At 38.3% G+C, this 21,585-nt stretch overlaps 1 protein-coding gene across 5 annotated transcripts in view; it reads left to right on the top strand.

Moving 5' to 3' along the window:
• The window catches only part of LOC133658456 (galactosylgalactosylxylosylprotein 3-beta-glucuronosyltransferase 1), a 247,311-nt gene that overhangs the window by 183,799 nt on the left and 41,927 nt on the right, over nucleotides 1–21,585 (top strand). For 4 of the 5 annotated variants that reach the window (XM_062060531.1, XM_062060530.1, XM_062060527.1 and 1 more), the window contains one exon: nucleotides 15,721–15,863. In XM_062060531.1, coding sequence (XP_061916515.1) covers nucleotides 15,752–15,863 — 112 coding nt within the window. In that variant the 5' untranslated portion in view covers nucleotides 15,721–15,751. Of the gene's footprint in view, nucleotides 1–79; nucleotides 175–15,720; nucleotides 15,864–21,585 lie in introns of all 5 variants that reach the window. The other variant, XM_062060528.1, reaches the window with a different exon arrangement.

Raw genomic sequence — 21,585 nt, 5'->3', positions numbered from 1 at the left:
GATACAATTGGTATAATCCTCTTTAAATCCTTGTAGAAATATCCAGGGTTATTCCACTTTGAATGTAGTTTTTTTTCAGTTTCAGCCTGGAATCCTCCAGAAGCTCAGAGACACACGTCTTGCCTCTCTCTCCGGCCTCTCCCTCTCTCTCTCTTGTACTCGCCACTGTGGTGGGTATGTAATGTAAATTACAGTCAAAGACATGCAATTCAAAAAAATGTTTTGTGGACACTCTGAGATTTACAATTGTTGGGATAAAAAACTATAATATGGGACTTTTTCTGAGAATAAAAACATCAGCTTGGTCTTTCAGTCTTACAGCAAGTGCAAAGTTGAATAAACACATTGTAATGTTCCTGTTTGGCTACCAGGTGCATTTTGTCCAGGCAGGTGGCATGCAAAAACTACACTGCATTTTTAAAAGTACAAATTAAACAAGATAACAATGTAAAAAAAAAAAAAAAAAAACGTTGATGTGAGATAGTAGCACATTCCTTTCTCCTTGTAAAAGTAACAATCCTCAGTTGCATTTTCAGGATGAGGAAACAGACCCCGGGAGAGCGTGGAGGTCTGTCCTTAAGATGTTTATTTAGTTAGTTTGCATTCAATTAGAGGACATCAGCCTTTCTTGTAAAAAGCAATCAGAAGTAAATTCTTAAATGCACCAGCGGACACAAGCAATCTACGATAAAATAACCACAGTTTAACAGCGCTAATAAAGCTCTGAACTTAGCATTTGGTGCGATGGGAACCAACAAAACACAAAGTGTATATATTTTAAGTGGCACAATATTGTTTTAAAGATCATTGGACCTTTATAAAAAAAATAATTAAAAAAACAACTCTGAAAGACTTAGGACATATCAAGATGCATAATGTGTTGATATTAAACAATGTATTTTCTTGGAATTAGCATATTAGCCTTGTATACGCCCACACCTACACAGGCACCCTGACCATTTTAACCCTTTGCTGGAGAAACCACAATATGTATTGCATATAGAGATGTCCGATAATATCGGACTGCCCATATTATCGGCCGATAAATGCTTTAAAATGTAATATCGGAAATTATCGGTATCGGTTTCAAAAAGTAAAATTTATGACTTCTTAAAACGCCGCTATGTACACGGACGTAGGGAGAAGTACAGAGCGCCAATAAACCTTAAAGGCACTGCCTTTGCGCGCCGGCCCAATCACATAATATCTACGGCTTTTCACACACACAAGTGAATGCAATGCATACTTAGTCAACAGCCATACAGGTCAGACTGAGTATGGTCGTATAAACAACTTTAACACTGTTACAAATATGCGCCACAATGTGAACCCACACCAAACAAGAATGACAAACACATTTCGGGAGAACATCCGCACCGTAACACAACATAAACACAACAGAACAAATACCCAGAACCCTTTGCAGCACTAACTCTTCCGGGACGCTACAATATACACCCCCCACTACCCCCTACGCCCCCACACAACCCCACCCACCTCAACCTCCTCATGCTCTCTCAGGGAGAGCATGTCCCAAATTCCAAGCTGCTGTTTTGAGGCATGTTAAAAAAAAATAATGCACTTTGTGGCTTCAATAATAAATATGGCAGTGCCATGTTGGCATTTTTTTCCATAACTTGAGTTGATTTATTTTGGAAAACCTTGTTACATTGTTTAATGCAGACCTGGGCATTCTGCGGCCCGTGGGCCGCATCCGGCCCTTTGTGCGTCCCTGTCCGGCCCGCGTGAGGCCAATTATAAATTACAAAATACATTTAAAAAAGTATCTATGTCGAGTGTGCAATACAACGGTGCTGCTTTTGTTTTGAAAATCGTTATTTGTATTACTTCCGTGTGGACGTATGCGTGATTGTGAGTGAATGTGAACAACTGCAATTACAAAATAAAGTTGAAAAAACATCTATGTCCTGCGCGCAATACAACTGTGCTGCTTTTATTTTGAAAAGTATTATTTATGGGCGTGTGTCCGTGTGTAACCTGCGAGTGAAGGTGCACATGCAGCGACAAGTGATGCACGGTTTACACCCGAGACGCCAAAAAGAGAAAAGTTGATGAGGAATGCCGTGTTTTCAACAACACATGAACTGCAAAGCAACGTCCCCTCACCTAAGGTGCGTGCCTGCGCAATTGCGCACTGCTCAAGCGTCCGCTGCGCGCAGCAAGTATATATGCCGCGCACCAAATCAAATCCCATCTGAATTCTAAACAAAATAAACATATTTATTCTATGGAATTTTGCAATGCAACTTTGAGTGACAGTGACAACAAGCGGCCCTAACGGTGTTCGTCAACACCGTTCAATTGAACACCGTTCAATTATTGTAATGTCTATCGAGATGCTTCGAGGACAGGAATTATATCGATCACTTTATTGAACAAAACTGTTTATATTCGGACATAACCACACCAAAAACATGAGTAAAACAATTCTATCTCGAAAAACTAGTCATTTTCTGCCGTACAAACCAGGCCAAAACCAACTTGTCATCTGTCACCAACACGCATAGCACTAAACCACTGGTGCGTTTAAGGCCACACAAAAAGTCGGACAACTCAAACACCACACAAAGTTACACTATGACTCCTCAGTCATACGTGTGCTTATTTTACTGTCATTTATTATTAATGTTAATTTATATATATTAGTCATGGAATGCTGTTACACACACTATGTTGAAGTATTACTATTATTATTATTATTATTATTATTATTATTATTATTATTATTATTTATCTTACGGTATATATCAAAAATAATATTGAGCAAAATGTAATTGAAATATTGTCGATGTGGCCCTCCAGCAGTGCTCGGGTAGCTCATGCGGCCCCCGGTAAAAATTAATTGCCCACCCCTGGTTTAATGCATCCAGCGGGGCATCACAACAAAATTAGGCATAATAATGTGTTAATTCCAAGACTGTTTATATCGGTATTGGTTGATATCGGAATCGGTAATTAAGAGTTGGACAATATCCGAATATCGGATATCGGTAAAAAAGCTATTATCGGACATCTCTAATTGCATACTTTAAATTGTTTATTCATGTTAGCGTCCAATTTTATTTGTGAGTCGACCACAAAGTGTCACGGAAATCGCTAGTGTAGTTTTTGCGCGTCCCTGCTAACTGAACAAAACTCCAATCAAAAACAACACCTGTTTATACTTGGCAAAGAAAATAATTAGCAAACTGAAGAAAAAATGTGACTTTTTTTTTTTTTATTATTATCTCTGCCAGGTGATCTGTGATCACTGAGGTTTGTCTGTCAATTAGTTAGCAACAAGCGGATGTTCACCAAACTTTCAGGAAATGTCAGAAATGGCACAAGGAACAAGTGGTTCGGCATGGTGTAGTGGGTTGAGCGCCCGTGTCAGAAACCTGAGGGTTGCAGGTTCGCTCCCCGCCTCTTACCATGCCGTTGTGTCCTTGGGCAGGACACTTCACCCTTTCCCCCGGTGCCGCTCACACCGGTGAATGAATGATAGGTGGTGATCGGAGGGGCCGTAGGCAAAAATTGGCAGCCACGCTTCCGTCAGTCTACCCCAGGGCAGCTGTGGCTATGAAAGTAGCTTACCACCACCAGGTGTGAATGAATGATGGGTTTTTAACATGTAAAGCGACTTTGGGTACTTAGAAAAGCGCTATATAAATCCCAGGTATTATTATTATTATTATTATTTTGGGGGTGAACCGGATCATTTCTACAACGTTACATTACGAGACTGAACTTCTCTCTGTGTGTGTGTGTGTGTGTGTGTGTGTGTGTGTGTGTGTGTGTGTGTGTGTGTGTGTGTGTGTGTGTGTGTGTGTGTGTGTGTATTCTATTCTCCCCGCCTCCACCCACAGAGACAGGAACAGGGGATGACTGACCAGAGGGTTCACTCTGTTCCTCTTACAGCCTGTTTGGAAGCGAGACAAAGAAAACAAATTTCATTTCATTTATCCTTAGATTATTACCTTTGCCAGGACTTTATGTTGGGGACGTCTCTGCGCTACTGACCTGTCTCTGCTCGGGATGGTCTCCTGCTGGCCCCACTATGGACTGGAATCTCACTGTTATGTGGATCCACTAGGACAGGGGTCACCAACGCGGTGCCCGCGGGCACCAGGTCGCCCGTAAGGACCAGATGAGTCGCCCGCGGGCCTGTTCTAAAAAAAAATAAAAAAATAAAAAATTGTTTTTTTTGTTTGTTTTTTTTAAATTAAATCTACATAGAAAAAAACACAAGATACACTTTCAATCAGTGCATCAACCCAAACAACCTCCCCCATGCACACTCATCCACACCCACTCACACAAAAGGGGTTATTTCTTTCTGCTACCAATATTCTGGTTCCCACAACATAGACAACACATCTGCAAGGGACACAGTCCCTGAAGCACACATGATTGTATAGGCTGCTGGTCCACTAACATTTTCATTAATTACTATTTTTTATGTAATTATTTTTATATTGTTTTACTTTCTTTTTTATCCAAGAAAATGTTTTTTATTTATTTATCTTATTTTATTTTATTTTTAAAAAAAGGGCCTTATCTTCAACAGACCAGGTTGTCAATGAAATTAGATTTGTTTAAAGGGTTTTTTAAACCAGGCCCAGTCCAGATAATGTCCAAGTCGGACTCAGCAACACACACCTTCATTCATGTACACAGAAAAAAATTAGGGAACACAACAGATTGCATATAATTTATAAACAAAATTACATTTTCAAAATAAGCATTTATGTACAGTCCGGATTATGTCTAGGTCACTCAAATTAGGGAACACAACAACAGATATCATATAATCTATAAACATAATTATACTTTCAAAATAAGCCTTTGAGGACTTCTCATCTTTTTTTTAATGTTTTTTGGCATCATTATCGTTTTCAACCATGTAACTTTCTAAAGTTAGAAAATACTGAATACATGTTTTAAAGAAAGTAATACTAAGTGAATATCTGTTTTTGGCCTTAAAAATAAACATTTTACCGAGTACTATAATTAAATTGACTAAATCATGATTGTCAATGAACTCTCCTAAAATAACAGAAACCACATTAAGCTTGATAAACAAACCAATCCTTAAACACATTTTTTCAACTTCCACCCAAAACAAAGACACAATATGACAATACCAAAACAAATGCAGGGTGGATTCAGGCTCCTGACAACAAAATCGGCAATCATCTGACTCTGTCATATTCCATAATTTTAACATTTTCCCTGTGGGTAAGAAGTTATAAATAATTTTTATTTGAAAATAACGATTTTGCACATCGATTGTGATTTTATAGATTAGTTTGAATATGGCATCCCATGGCAACGGGCAGTCAAAAAAGTCCTCCCATTTTCCATTTGTGTTGTATGAGGCAGCCTTCAAAGATTTCTTTATTAAATAAAAATTATATATTTTTCTATTTATTTTAGTTCCTTTTTGCCAACTGGAATTTCTTATTAGAGGTTTACAAAGTAATATTTTAGTAGTTCCATAATTAATTATTTGTTTCCATATTTTCCCAATTACTCCAGTTAGTTGATAAAATGAAAAGCTTGAGCAAGCATCACCATACATAGCTCTAAATTCATCATACTTCATAATTTTACCATTCTCATTGATAATATCATTGACAAAAATGATTCATCTTTCAAACATATTTTTCCAAAAGAAAGGCTTTACAATATTAGAGTTCATCCATATTAACTGCTGCAAAATATCGTCTCTTTTTTCTGGCACATAAAATTGAAAACACCACTATGAGTGGATTGTTTCCTTTATGAACCCCGCCACGTTTCCCAGCAGACTCTCTGGGAGGGGATCACTTGTAAAAAAGGATACAATTTCTTTTGATACAGTACATGTTCTTTGTCCAACAGGACATTTGTGTACCACTCAATGTTTAAATACATCTTTGGAACAATTGATGCTTTTAAAGACAGACACATAGCTTCAAGGTTGAGAAGTTTCAGGCCCCCATATTCATACTCTTTGTACAAAACCTTTCTTTTAATCTTTTCTGGTTTTCCGTTCCAGACAAAATCGAAGACCCTCCGCTCATAAATCTTAAAAAAGTTTTGTGATGGAGCTGGTAATGACAAAAACAAATAAATAAATTGAGGAATAATTACCGAGTTGGCAATAGACATTTTACCATACAAGGTTAGGGATTTCCCTTTCCATAATTGCATAATTTTGTCCAGCTTTCTTAGTCGATTATCATAATTTACTGAGCCTTGATCTTCCAGATTTTCTGGGACAACAACACCAAGTATGTTAACTGGTCCATCTGTCCACAAAACAGGCACTTTGCATTCCATTCGAAAGGACGTTCCCTTTAGATTTCCGATCCTTAACATTTTACATTCATCATAATTAAGCTTAAGGCCAGATTGCTGTGAAAATATGTCCAAAAGATTAAGAAGGTTCCGCAAACAATGACGAAAAAACTTATCTTTGTAAATCAGCCTTTTCTGACATGAACTTCATCAAGAACAAACACAGAACACGCCTCACTGATGCACATCTGCAAGACTCACTCAGAGTTGCAGTGTCAAGTTACACACCAGAGTACAACACACTAGTTAACAGTGTGCAATGGCAGGCTTCCCACTAACTGACAAAGAAACAGATAACAGATTTGGTGTCCAGTTCAAAGTGTGACATGATTTAAAAGTTTGAGAGTTTACTTTTGTATTTTACATGAGTTATTATTTGTACAAACATGGTGCAAAGTAATTCAGGATTTGTTAAAAAAATGTTAGTGGCTAGCTAGTTAAAATGGGATATTGTGATTTCACAAGACTGTCTTAGAAGTGATCATTTGAAAATGTTCAATTTGAAAAATGTGCACTTAGAGAAAATATAAAAATAAAGTGTTGCATATTGATATTTATCTGTTTCTATATATATTTATTGTGAGAAATCATTAAGATGATCAGTGTTTCTAAAAAGATAAATATCATTAATTATTAATAATAACAGAGTTAAAGGTAAATTGAGCAAATTGGCTACTTCTGGCAATTTATTTAAAGGCCTACTGAAACCCACTACTACCGACCACGCAGTCTGATAGTTTATATATCAATGATGAAATCTTAACATTATAACACATGCCAATACGGCCGGGTTAACTTATAAAGTTACATTTTAAATTTGCCGCTAAACTTCCGGTTCGAAACGCCTCTGAGGATGACGTATGCGCGTGACGTAGCCCGGCGAACACGGGTATGCCTTCCACATTGAAGCCAATACGAAAAAGCTCTGTTTTCATTTAATAATCCCACAGTATTCTGGACATCTGTGTTCGTGAATCTGTTGAAATCATGTTCATTGCATTATGGAGAAGGAAGCTGAGCAAGCAAAGAAGAAAGTTGTCGGTGCGAAATGGACGTATTTTTCGAACGTAGTCAGCAACAACAGTACACAGCCGGCGCTTCTTTGTTTACATTCCCGAAAGATGCAGTCAAGATGGAAGAACTCGGATAACAGAGACTCTAACCAGGAGGACTTTTGACTTCGATACACAGACGCCTGTAGAGAACTGGGACAACACAGACTCTTACCAGGATTACTTTGATTTGGATGACAAAGACGCAGACGTGCTACTGTGAGTATGCAGCTTTGGCTTCTAAACATTTGATCGCTTGACCGTATGTGCGCAACTTTTTTTTGCGTATGTACGTAACTTTTTTAAAATATATAAGCTTTATGAACCTTGGGTTAGGTGAACGGTCTTTTGGGCTGAGTGATTGTGTGTGTTGATCAGGTGTTTGAATTGTATTGGCGTGTTCTATGGAGCTAGGAGCTAGCATAGGAGCTAGGAGCTAGCATAACAAACACGCAGGTGTTTTTATGCAGGATTAATTTGTGGCATATTAAATATAAGCCTGGTTGTGTTGTGGCTAATAGAGTATATATATGTCTTGTGTTTATTTACTGTTGTAGTCATTCCCAGCTGAATATCAGGTACCGTGAGTATGCAGCCTTGGCTGCTAAACATTTGATAGCTTGACCGTATGTGCGCGTCACGTACGTAACTTTTTAAAAATATATAAGCTTTATGAACCTTGGGTTAGGTGAACGGTCTTTTGGGCTGAGTGATTGTGTGTGTTGATCAGGTGTTTGAATTGTATTGGCGTGTTCTATGGAGCTAGGAGCTAGCAGAGGAGCTAGGAGCTAGCGTAACAAACACGCAGGTGTTTTTATGCAGGATTAATTTGTGGCATATTAAATATAAGCCTGGTTGTGTTGTGGCTAATAGAGTATATATATGTCTTGTGTTTATTTACTGTTGTAGTCATTCCCAGCTGAATATCAGGTACCGTGAGTATGCAGCCTTGGCTGCTAAACATTTGATAGCTTGACCGTATGTGCGCGTCACGTACGTAACTTTTTAAAAATATATAAGCTTTATGAACCTTGGGTTAGGTGAACGGTCTTTTGGGCTGAGTGATTGTGTGTGTTGATCAGGTGTTTGAATTGTATTGGTGTGTTCTATGGAGCTAGGAGCTAGCAGAGGAGCTAGGAGCTAGCGTAACAAACACGCAGGTGTTTTTATGCAGGATTAATTTGTGGCATATTAAATATAAGCCTGGTTGTGTTGTGGCTAATAGAGTATATATATATGTCTTGTGTTTATTTACTCTTGTAGTCATTCCCAGCTGAATATCAGGTCACCCCCGGCTCTCACAGCATCTTCCCTATCTGAATAGCTTCAACTCCCCACTAGTCCTTCACTTGCACTTTACTCATCCACAAATCTTTCATCCTCGCTCAAATTAATGGGGAAATTGTCGCTTTCTCGGTCCGAATCTCTCTCACTTCATGCGGCCATCATTGTAAACAATAGGGAACTTTGCGTATATGTTCAACTGACTACGTCACGCTACTTCCGGTAGGGGCAAGCCTTTTTTTTATCAGATACCAAAAGTTGCAATCTTTATCGTCGTTGTTCTATACTAAATCCTTTCAGCAAAAATATGGCAATATCGCGAAATTATCAAGTATGACACATAGAATAGATCTGCTATCCCCGTTTAAATAAAAAAAAATCATTTCAGTAGGCCTTTAAGTGTGTATCTAACTGGTAGCCCTTCGCAGTAATCAGTACCCAAGAAGTAGCCCTTGGTTTCAAAAAGGTTGGTGACCCCTGCACTAGGGACTGTACTTAGAGGGGGGGTTACCCACATATGCGGTCCTCTCCAAGGTTTCTCATAGTCATTCACATCGACGTCCCTTGTGTGGGCTCTGTGCCGAGGATGTCGTTGTGGCTTGTGCAGCCCTTTGAGACTTCTGTGATTTAGGGCTATATAAATAAACATTAATTGATTGATTGATTGATATGTTTTGGCCAGGGTGTGTTGGTCTGTTTGTTAGCAACACAGCACGAAAAGGTATTGCCGGATTTTGATCACAATTTCAGGGAATGTCAGAAAAGTAAATATATTTTGAAGGGGGTTGGGGGTGGGTCATCTGGATCACCGTCTGAATTCAGGATTTTTTTTTAGAAGGATTCTTTACTATCTTTACTAAGAGTTGGGCATGGCTCTGTTGGAAGAGCAGCCAGGCCAGCAACTTGAGGGTTCCAGGTTTGATCCCCGCTTCCGCCATCCTAGTCACTGCCGCTGTGTCCTTGGGCAAGATACTTTACCCACGTGCTCCCACTGCCACCCACACAGGTTTAAATGTAACTTAGATAATGGGTTTCACTATGTAAAGCGTTTTGAGTCACTAGAGAAAAGCGCTATATAAATGCACTTCACTTCACTATTGTTAGGGCCTGGCAGAGGTATGTGTATGATTTTTTATATGGCACAAAGATGGTGGAAAATCACATTTCCTTATAATTTAAATACTTTTAAGACATATTATTTCATAAGTATATGCTTACTTCTAAGAATAACCATTTCTTAATTATTAATGTATAGTAGGAAAGTCAAAATCAATTTTCGAATTAATCGCGATACTTATTTGTAACAATTCTTAATAAATTTTAAAAAATCAAAAATCAATTTTTAAAAGAAAATATTTTATATGTATTTATTTTGATTTAATTGATAGGTTGATTGGCAACACTAAATTGTGTGAATGTGAGTGTGAATGTTGTCTGTCTATCTGTGTTGGCCCTGCGAGGAGGTGGTGACTTGTCCAGGGTGTACCCCGCCTTCCGCCCGAATGCAGCTGAGATAGGTTTCAGCACCCCCGCGACCCCAAAAGGGACAAGCGGTAGAAAATGGATGGGTGTATTTATTTTTTTCATCTGTCCTGTCCAGCCACTCAGGCAAATCATATTATTGATGTAGATGCCCATATCTGCTGTACAGATTCACCTTAGAAAAGAGAAGTGTGGGATACTTCTCCTGTTGCCTTGTTTATATTTCACTTTATTAAATGTTTGGGCAAAATTGTATTAAACAAAAACCGTTTTCTTTTCAGTAATTTCCATTCACCAGAGCTGTTTATTTCACTTGGGACTCCCAAGTGAGTATCCAATCACAGCGTAAGGCCAGCTAGAAGGCCTTACTGACAACAACTCGTGATCTGATTGGCTATCAAATTCTATCAACTGTATGTGTCCATTCACTTACAGTGCACAGACGCCTGCATTGTTGATTCTGAAGGCCCCGGGCAAATTTCGTACAGCATGGCAACATAAGCTAGCTGAATTCTGATTGGATACAAACTCTAACCTAAAAACAACAGCACTGGAAAGAGTATAATATGACATGAAGAGGAAATGTAGGGAAAGTAAATAAAAAATTACTTTTATCTTTAATTATGATCATGATATCTGGTTATGTTAGGCCAGCAAAAAAGGCCTTGCTGGCCCTAACGGCCCACCACTGATTTATTTTATGGATGTAGTTAATCATAGAACTGACATCCAATGTTATTAAAAAAGTATAGATTTTGATTAGAAAATCGTTTTAAATCGATAATCGATTCTGAATCAAATTGCAACCCCCAAGAATGGAATCAAATCTAATCGAGTCGTGTGATGCCCAAAGATTCACAGCCCTATTTTCCAGGGTTGAATTGTGTTAAATTTCCAAGTATTTGTTAATGTAAGCTTCTTGTGAACCGTTGCACACAAAAAGGTGAACATTTGTCAAAACACAAAAGTGTAGGAGCCACTTGAGTCCCCAAAGGCCCCATTTACATTAAGCCGGATAAGGTTATCCAGGGTAAATCACACCAAACCTTATCCGTGTCCACACACAACAATGCCACCGTTTAAGACCTCCGCCCCCCTCCGTCCGTCAGTGCAACGCGACCTAGTACGCATGCGCGGAAAATGCACGCGTCATAGTCACTTCCAGTGTTGCTTTGTGTGCAAGTTCTTAAATTTAACTTATCTGAACAATATCCAGTGTTGTGCTATTTCAATTAACTGGAATCCAGTGTGCTGAGTGGCCCTATTGTAGTGAATCACACCTGAGCCCTCATGAATTAATCAAATCTTTATTGGACACGTAAACAATGTGATAAAGAACATTTAACATTCATCTAGGGATCATCTGGTCAGGACACTCCTCACTCGTTTGCCTTCACCTTCATTGTCCATTCGTTTTTGGTGACTTTATATACTCTGGACCTAGACGTTGAGTCTGCGACATACATGGTGGACAATGACTGATACAGTCTGCTTTGCCAGTCCAAATGCATTCGCCGTTTTCCTCGACGGCCAGGTAATACAAAGCACACGCTATATGTTTTATCACATCCACAGGAGCTCGCATTCTCGTTGTCTTTTGTGAACACAAGTGGTAATTACTGTAGTGACTAAATACCAGTGACTGAAACAGACATAGTGATTCATTTCAATGACTGGGGTATGCATTTATGTCAACTCTGTTGATCATTTTTCAATTCTGCAGCCCCCAGACCCCCGGCTTATACTCAACACGTAAACAACACTTCAGCATTTAACATTGACACATCGCCTAGTTCAGAAGTTTAGTTACTTTTTTACACCGTGTTACTGTTAATGATACACATTATCTTAAATAACTAAAGTATCAAAAGTATCAATATTTTGATTTGAGAATCGATATCAGAGCATAAAGATCTGGTATCGGCGGTATCGATATTTCAGTATCAATCCGCACATTACTAACACGAAGTGCATTCACCTTTGGTGCGGTGTCAGGGATTATGGTGGTAAGGGTGATCTGGGGAAGAAACTTTTTATTGATCGTCTTCTACGACTTCTACGTCATTTATCTCGTATCATTTATGTTCCTTAGTCTTTTCCATCATTTTGGTTCATTCTGTCATCTTTATTGTTCATTAATTAAAGTAAGTGCCTTTTTTATTTCATATGAAACAGGGAAATAAACACACCACAAATACATATGACGAGTCATAAATGTCAATCACCCCTTGTCATAGCCCACCACGACGTTTGGAGGAACTTTTGAATTTATACGTCGCAATATCGAGCCAACGACAGGCATGTACGTCATCAGAGGTGAGAATTGTCCCAATTCTTCACCAAAATACTGTAAACGGTCTCAAAAAGAAATGGTGAACGAATGAGTAGAAAACAGTCAGTTGATTTCATACTGAATTGGTTTTAATCAGCCCCTATACTTGCCAATCTTAAGGCCTTCAAATATAATTATATAAATATATATATATATATATATACATGTATATATATATATATATATATATATATATATATATATATATATATATATATATATATATATATATATATATATACAATACAGGACAAAAGTTTGGACACAACTTCTCATTTCAATGCGTTGTCTTTATTTTCATGACTATTTACATTGTAGATCGTCACTGAAGGCATCAAAACTATGACACCTGTGAGGTGAAAACCGTTTCAGGTGACTACCTCTTGAAGCTCATCGAGAGAATGCCAAGAGTGTGCAAAGCAGTAATCAGAGCAAAGGGTGGCAATTTTGAAGAAACTAGAATATAAAATATGTTTTCAGTTATTTTACCTTTTTTTGTTAAGTACATAACTCCACGTGTTCATTCATAGTTTTGATGCCTTCAGTGACAATCTACAATGTAAACAGTACAGGCCAACAGTTTGAATACACCTTATATATATATATACATATATATATATATATATATATATATATATATATATATATATATATATATATATATATATATATATATATATATATATATATATATATATATATATATATATATATACACATAAAAAATTACTAATTTATTTGACAAACAAAATAATAGTTCACAGTAACAGAGTAAAGTCACAAATTAAATAGCTGTGGTGAGTCTGTCCGCATTAACAATTACCATATATATATATATATATATATATATATATATATATATATATATATATATACATATATATATATATATATATATATATATATATATATATATATTCATATATATATATATATATATATATATATTCATATATATATATATATATATATATATATATATATATATATATATATATATATATATATATATATATATATATATTCATATATATATATATATATATATATATATACATATATATATATATATATATATATATATATATATATATATATATATTCATATATATATATATATATATATATATATATTCATATATATATATATATATATATATATATATATATATATATATATACATATATATATATATATATATATATATATATATATATATATATATATATATATATATATATATATATATATATATATATATATATATATATATATATATATATATATTGCCAAAAGTATTTGGCCACCCAACCAAATTATCAGAATCAGGTGTCCTAATCACTTGGCCCGGCCACAGGTGTATAACATCAAGCACTTAGGCATGGAGATTGTTTCTACAAACATTTGTGAAAGAATGGGCCGCTCTCATGAGCTCAGTGATTTCCAGCGTGGAACTGTCATAAGATGCCACCTGTGCAACAAATCCAGTCGTGAAATTTCCTCGCTCCTAAATATTCCAAAGTCAACTGTCAGCTTTATTATAAGAAAATGGAAGAGTTTGGGAACAACAGCAACTCAGCCACCAAGTGGTAGGCCACGTAAACTGACAGAGAGGGGTCAGCGGATGCTGAAGTGCATAGTGCAAATACTTTCTGCACAGTCAGTTGGTACAGAGCTCTAACCTTCATGTGACTCAATTAGCCCACATACAGTATGCAGAGAGCTTCATGGAATGGGTTTCCATGGCAAAACAGCTGCATCTAAGCCATACATCACCAAGTCCAATGCAAAGCGTCGGATGCAGTGGTTTACAGTCACTGGACTCTAGAGCAATGGAGACGCGTTCTCTGGAGTGATGAATCACGCTTTTCCATCTGGCAATCTGATGGACGAGTCTGGGTTTGGAGTTTGCCAGGAGAACACTACATTTCGGACTGCATTGTGCCGAGTGTGAAAATTGGTGGAGGAGGAATTATGGTGTGGGGTTGTTTTTCAGGAGTTGGGTTTGGGCCCTTAGTTCCAGTGAAAGGAACTTTGAATGATCCAGGATACCAAAACATTTTGGACAATTCCATGCTCCCATCCTTGTGGGAACAGTTTGGAACGGGCCCTTTCCTCTTCCAACATGACTGTGCACCAGTGCACAAAGCAAGATCCGTAAAGACATGGATGACAGAGTCTGGTGTGGATGAACTTGACTGGCCTGCACAGAGTCCTGACCTGAACCCGATAGAACACCTTTGGGATAAATTAGAACGGAGACTGAGAGCCAGGCCTTCACGACCAACATCAGTGTGTGACCTCACCAATCCGCTTTTGGAAGAATGGTGAAAAATTCTTATAAACACACTCCACAACCTTGTGGGCAGCCGTCCCAGTAGAGTTGAAGCTGTAATAGCTGCAAAAGTTGGATCGACATCATATTGAACCCTATGGGTTAGGAATGGGATGGCACTTCAAGTTCATATGTGAGTCAAGGCAGGTGGCCAAATACTTTTGGCAATATAGTGTATAAATGTGTATATATATATATATATATATATATATATATATATATATATATATATATATATATATATATATATATATATATATATATATATATATATATATATATATATATATGTGTGTGTGTGTGTGTGTGTGTGTGTGTGTGTGTGTGTGTGTGTGTGTGTGTCTGTGTGTGTGTGTGTGTATATATATAAATATATATACACTGTATATAAATGTAGCCCGGCCCCCGGCCACATTTTTTTAACCCAATGCTGTCCCCGGGTCAAAAAGTTTGGGGACCCCTGTTCTAAAGAGTTTCATCATGGAGACAGGATTCCAAGGCTCCTCCTCCGCCTCCTCCAGGGCTTCCTCCTACAGCGCTGACCTTCTTTTCGCTGGCAGTCATCAACTCCTCCTGCTTCACTAACCTCATTCCGCCAGCAGAACGCTATTCAATATCTTCAAATTAGCTCAAGTTCCACTCCTAAGTCATCCAATGTGCGTTTCATTTCCTTGCATTGAAAATTCAGAAACATGCCTAGGTTTGTACTTTATGCATACGTTCATTACTGCGCAGTCTTCGGTCTCGACATAAAATACACAACAAAGTGTTCACCAAGTATGGTTATTTTCGCTCCATACATGAGAACTAAACCACAAGCATGAAATGACTGCGCTGCATAAAGTTGACTTGGTTCCAACATGGCTGACGCTCCTGTTCTGTTTGCCCGCAGGTAATGCCGAGCCAAATCACCAATCCTGGAGATGCCGAAGAGAAGAGATATTCTTGCCATCGTGTTGATCGTGTTACCCTGGACGTTGCTCATCACAGTTTGGCACCAAAGCGCTATCGCTCCGCTCCTCGCCATCCGCAAGGGTACGCACACGACAGAGAACACTCCACACGCCATACCCACGCTGAAGTGGTGCTCCAACCTGACGCTACACTTTGCGTTTCGACACGGAGTCTCACTTAGAGTGGGCACCCTCCAGCTGTGACCAACAGTTGTATCATCCAGTTGTCCGTTTCTAGTGCATAATTAGGCTCCCACTGGTCACTAAAATTCTTCAATTACAGTATAAACAAAAACCAAACTGATCTTGCAGGAGTTTCGTGGTAAATTTAGGCACTAATGTAGGCCACATGAACATACTGCAGTAACAATATTTAATTAGCTAAAAAATTAAGCTTCTCCATATATTTATACTTTTTTTCCATTACATATTTTTGATAACAATATAATTATTATTGCTACAGTATTATGATTACAAATGTTATAATATTAGTTGGAGGCTGGTAGTATAAAAATTTACTAGGTTGTACTGAAAAAAGTTATACTTTTTCAAGAAAAATAATCGGTAAATTAAAAACTTTTAAATTAGTTAATTTAATTGATTTATTTAAAAAGTTGTAAAATAGTAAGCATATTAATATTATTATTAATATTATTTAAAACTTTAGATATGCATATGCTGCATTTAAATAAATTCATACTTTTCTAAGTATGAATATTTCCAGCAGGCTAGCTCAAGAGCTGAAGTGAATGCGACAGCAACGGCACTGCTTGAGAAGCTGGACGCCACTCGCAGGGCTAGATGGAGAGAGGTCGTTGAGTCGATTGACTTTACCCACTCCAGCCGTAAAGCGTGGCAGACCATAAACCAGCTCTCAGGAAGAAGTACACCGCCTCCCAAGTGCCCTGTGACAGCAAACTCCATCGCAGCCCAACTCCTGAAAAATGGCCGCTTCCCAGACGCAGACAAAGAGTTTGCCCGCTCAACATCCCACGAGTTATCCAGTCTCTCTAGGGCGGCCAGTGTTAATGCCAACCTGTCAGGAGATTTCACACCAGCTGAGCTCAAGGACGCTATGGCCAAACTCAAACAAGGCAAGGCACCAGGCTCCGACAACATCCACCCAGAGTTTGTGATCCACCAGAGCGAAATAACCTCTGCCTGGCTGCGTGCATTCTTCTCTGCGTGCCTCCGGAGGTCCAAGCTCCCAAGGGCATGGCGACGGGCCGCTGTCATAGCCCTCTTGAAACCCAACAAACCTGCGGACGACCCCAAGTCCTACAGACCAATCTCGTTGCTGTGCGTCCCTTTTAAAATCCTAGAGAGGATGATACACAGCCGAATTGAGCCAGTAGTTGACTCACAACTTCCGAGGGAACAGGCTGGCTTCCGTCGGGGCAGGACTACAGTGGACCAGGTAACCCTTCTCACACAAGATCTCGAGGACAGCTTCCAGGCCAAAACCAAAGCTGGGGTGGTACTACTGGATCTGACTGCTGCTTACGATACCGTCTGGCACCGTGGACTCCACCTGAAGCTGCTGAGAACAATCCCGGACCGTCATATGGTCAACTTCATCATGGAGATGCTGTCAAACCGCAGCTTCATTCTCCAGACCAGTGATGGCCAGCGCAGCAGGCTCAGGAGGCTGAGAAACGGGGTCCCACAAGGGTCTGTCCTCTCACCGATGCTCTTCAATATCTACATCTTTGACCTACCGGTGACGACATCTAGAAGGTATGGATACGCGGATGACCTAGCCATCATGCTACACCGGCCCACATGGAAGGCGGTTGAAGAGGGTCTCAATCAGGACATGGACGTCCTGGCTGCCTACCTTCGAAGCTGGCGACTGCAGCTCAGTAAGGGAAAGACTATATCAGCAGCATTCCACCTCTGCAACAGGGAAGCAAGAAGGGAGCTGGAGATCTTAGTCGACAACAAACCCCTGGAGTTCCAGCAGGCCCCAAAGTACCTGGGCATACGCTTGGACAGGACACTGTCCTACAAACAACATTTGGATGAAGTGAGGGCTAAAGTAACAGCAAGGGTCTCACTCATCCGGCGCCTAGCTGGTACAACCTGGGGGGCCTCGGCCAAGGTACTACGTATCTCCACACAAGCCCTCGTATTCTCTGCAGCTGAGTACTGTGCCCCAACCTGGTGTAGAAGCCCACATGCCAAGAAGGTCGATACGGCCATCAACAATGCCCTCCGGATCATAAGTGGCTGCCTGAAACCCACCCCCGTGTTCTACCTGCCAGTCCTAGCAGGGATAGCGCCAGCCGGCCTACGGCGAGAGGCCGCTACCCTCGCCCTGGCAAGGAAAGCCCAGGAACACAGCTGGCACCTCCTCCATGAAACCACCACCATGGCAACACCTCCAAGCAGACTCAAGTCCCGCCACCCATACAATCAGGCCGCACAAGAGATGCTTATTTCCATCCCGGAGGATCTGACAACCAAAGCCTGGCTGGCAGCGGAATGGAAGCAGGAGTGGGAGTCAGCAGGACAGACACGCCTACACCATTACATCCAGGATCCTGGAGGTGGCGTGGAGGGAGAAGATCTACCTCGCCGGCAATGGACCCTCCTGAACCGCCTTCGCACAGGGGTTGGTTGCTTCAAAGCGTCCATGAAGAAGTGGGGCCTAACAGACAGTGCAGCGTGTGAGTGCGGGGAGCCTGAGCAGACTGCCGACCACATCATCACCACCTGTCCCCGGCATAGACCACCTTCAGAGGAGGGCGTCTTCCAAGTGGGACCTGAGACGAGGGAGTGGCTACACGACACGAAGATGGACATATGAAGACGATACACGAAAGAAGAAGAATAATTTTCTAAGAAAAAGTATCTTTAAATTTAAAGCCTTAGAATTATATTTTTCAATTGAATTAAGAAGTTGTAAAAAATTAGCTTATTATTATTAATAATAACAATAATAGCTTGAACATCTAATGCACTGAAAAAAATCATACTTTCCCAAGAAAAATTAATAAATTCAAAGCTTTAAAATATTGTTATTTATTTATTTATGTATTCTTTGGTTGTAAAAAAAAATTTAAAAACGTATGCTGATTATATTATCAACACAATCATTATTGCTAGTAATGTTGTTACTCAAAATATTTAAAGTTAAAAATAAGCACTGAAAAAATTTTATTTTCAAGAAAATATAGTGTACCTACAATGTCCAATCTTGGTGAAATGTAATGTTTTTTTCATTTTTATTTAAAACTACGTTGAAATTATTACTATTTAAAACTTTAGATATGCATATGCTGTATTTAAATAAATTCATACTTTTCTAAAAAGAAAACCTTATCTTTAAATTCAAAGCCTTAAAATTATGTTTTTCAATTGAATTAATAAGCTGTAAAAAATAATTAGCTGATTATTATTATTATGAATAATTATTTTAATAATTATTATTTTATTATTAATATATTATATTATTAATATATTAATATATCAATAATTATTATTAATACTTAATAATAATTATTTTTATTATTATTAATAATAACAATAGCTTGAATTATGCATCTAATGCACTGAAAAAAATCATACTTTCCCAAGAAAAATGTATCAATTCAAAGCTTTAAAATATTTATTTATGTATTCTTTGGTTGTAAAAAAAATAAAAAATAAAGTATGCTGATTATCATCACAATCATTATTATTAGTAATGTTGTTACTCAAAATTTACAAATTAAAAATAAGCACATGATGCACTGAAAAATATATATATTTTCAAGAAAATAAAATGTACATATAATGTCCAATCTTTGTGAAATTGAATGTTTTTATCATATTTATTTAAAAAGACTTTTAAATTATTATTATTGTTATTGTTAATATTTTTGTTGTTTTACTAACTGTATATTACATAGTGTAAAATATGTATGCTGTAAATCTATTAATACAAAATATAAGTGGAATAGTGGTAGCATTGTTTCTATTTTTATACATAAATACATTTGAAAAATTGAAAACAATAAATATTTATCCATCAACACATTATTTACAGTGAAAGACTAATTCCCATTTTTAGTAATGATAATAATAATAATAATACTGTCAGAACAATACTTTAATCAACCACATCATATATTTTACCACATTCTCCCTTCTCATTCCCAGCCAATCAAGTTATATTCTATATCTTATTTATATTTTTTCCAATTTCACTGACTCCCATTCACCGCTAATCAATTTTGGGGTCCATTTAAGCGGTTTGATATAATAAATGTGTCCACCAATTAGCCTAATGGAGCCTCAGCAACATGCAGTCAGAGTCATTAGTACATTATACTCATGAGCTTCCCAATCTCTCTCCTGGGACAGAAAAACAACCACCAGTGTAAAATGTCAAGTATGCTGCAGAGTAAACAAACCAAATTAGCTGGACGGCAAATCAATGTGACTTTGTCCTCTGCTTATGATGTCACCTACACAAACAATGAGTCTAAACAATGTGCAAATGCTGTCACATAATGTCACTTTTTAATATCTGAGGCAGCGAGGGGACGGGTGAAGAAATAAATGACCTCACTGTTATTTAACCCCGACTGCAGGCTGCCTTTTTTTGTGGGCTCTCATAAAAGAGGAGCTGCAGGGTTTTTTTGGCAGAGTCGGTGCTGGCAGGCTGTGCTGAGCATCTGGCCATCAGCAGATTGAGTTAATCTAGCGGCCGCAGAGAAAAATCCTCTTTATGTCTCAAGTGCGAACAGCTTCAAGGATGAACTCTGACAAAGATTTATTTTAGGCGTTCCACAATAAATTGACGTTAACGACATTAATGGTTCTATAATCCTTTTCATATAGGACCTCAAAACCAAGGCTGCTGGATGTGTACAGAAAGTGACCACTTGATATTCTGTATCCATAAACGTGATGAGATTTGTGCTGTCACCAATATATTCATCTGATTATAATCCTGGTATGTGTGCATTTTCAGATGAACTGCACAAAAATATCAAATACAGAGAGAAAATCCTCCTGCAGCTGCTGTGCGATATACATAATAATACATTTCCAATTTAAGTCGTAACACAGCAAACCCAAAAAGGTCTTTACTGGGAAAAAATGTAGCGTAAAGGTGATTTGCCTTTAGTATGTAATCCTTGTTATGACATGTAAAAAAAAAAAAAACACACAGTTTACCAATTTATTTTTCCAAAAAATTCAAAAATACACTATATTGCCAAAAGTATTTGGCCACCTGCCTTTACTCAGATATGAACTTGAAGTGCCATCCCATGGAATTGTCCAAAATGTTTTGGTATCCTGGAGCATTCAAAGTTACTTTCACTATAACTAAGGGGACAAGCTCAACTCCTGGAAAACAACCCCACACCATAATTGCTCCTCCATCAAATTTCACACTCGTTACAATGACGTCCAAAATGTAGCGTTCTCCTGGCAACCTCCAAACCCATACTGGGCCATCAGATTGCCAGATGGAAGAGTGTGATTCGTCAGTCCAGAGAAGGCGTCTCCACTGCTCTAGAGTCCAGTGGTAACGTGCTTTACACCACTGCATCCGACGCTTTGCATTGGAAACCCATTCCATGAAGCTCTCTGCGTACTGTACGTGGGCTAATTGGCAGGTCACATGAAGTTTGGAGCTCTTTAGCAACTGATGTGCAGAAAGTCTTTGCACTATGCGCTTCAGCATCTGCTGACCCCTCTCTGTCAGTTTACGTGGCCTACCACTTGGTGGCTGAGTTGCTGTTGTTCCCAAACTCTTCACTATTCTTATAATAAAGTTGACTTTGGAATATTTAGGAGCGAGGACATTT

The sequence above is a fragment of the Entelurus aequoreus genome, linkage group LG10 (assembly GCF_033978785.1).
Source record: "Entelurus aequoreus isolate RoL-2023_Sb linkage group LG10, RoL_Eaeq_v1.1, whole genome shotgun sequence".
In the NCBI taxonomy this organism is placed as follows: Eukaryota; Metazoa; Chordata; class Actinopteri; order Syngnathiformes; family Syngnathidae; genus Entelurus; species Entelurus aequoreus.
This window is presented reverse-complemented; position numbering and strand designations above follow the sequence as displayed.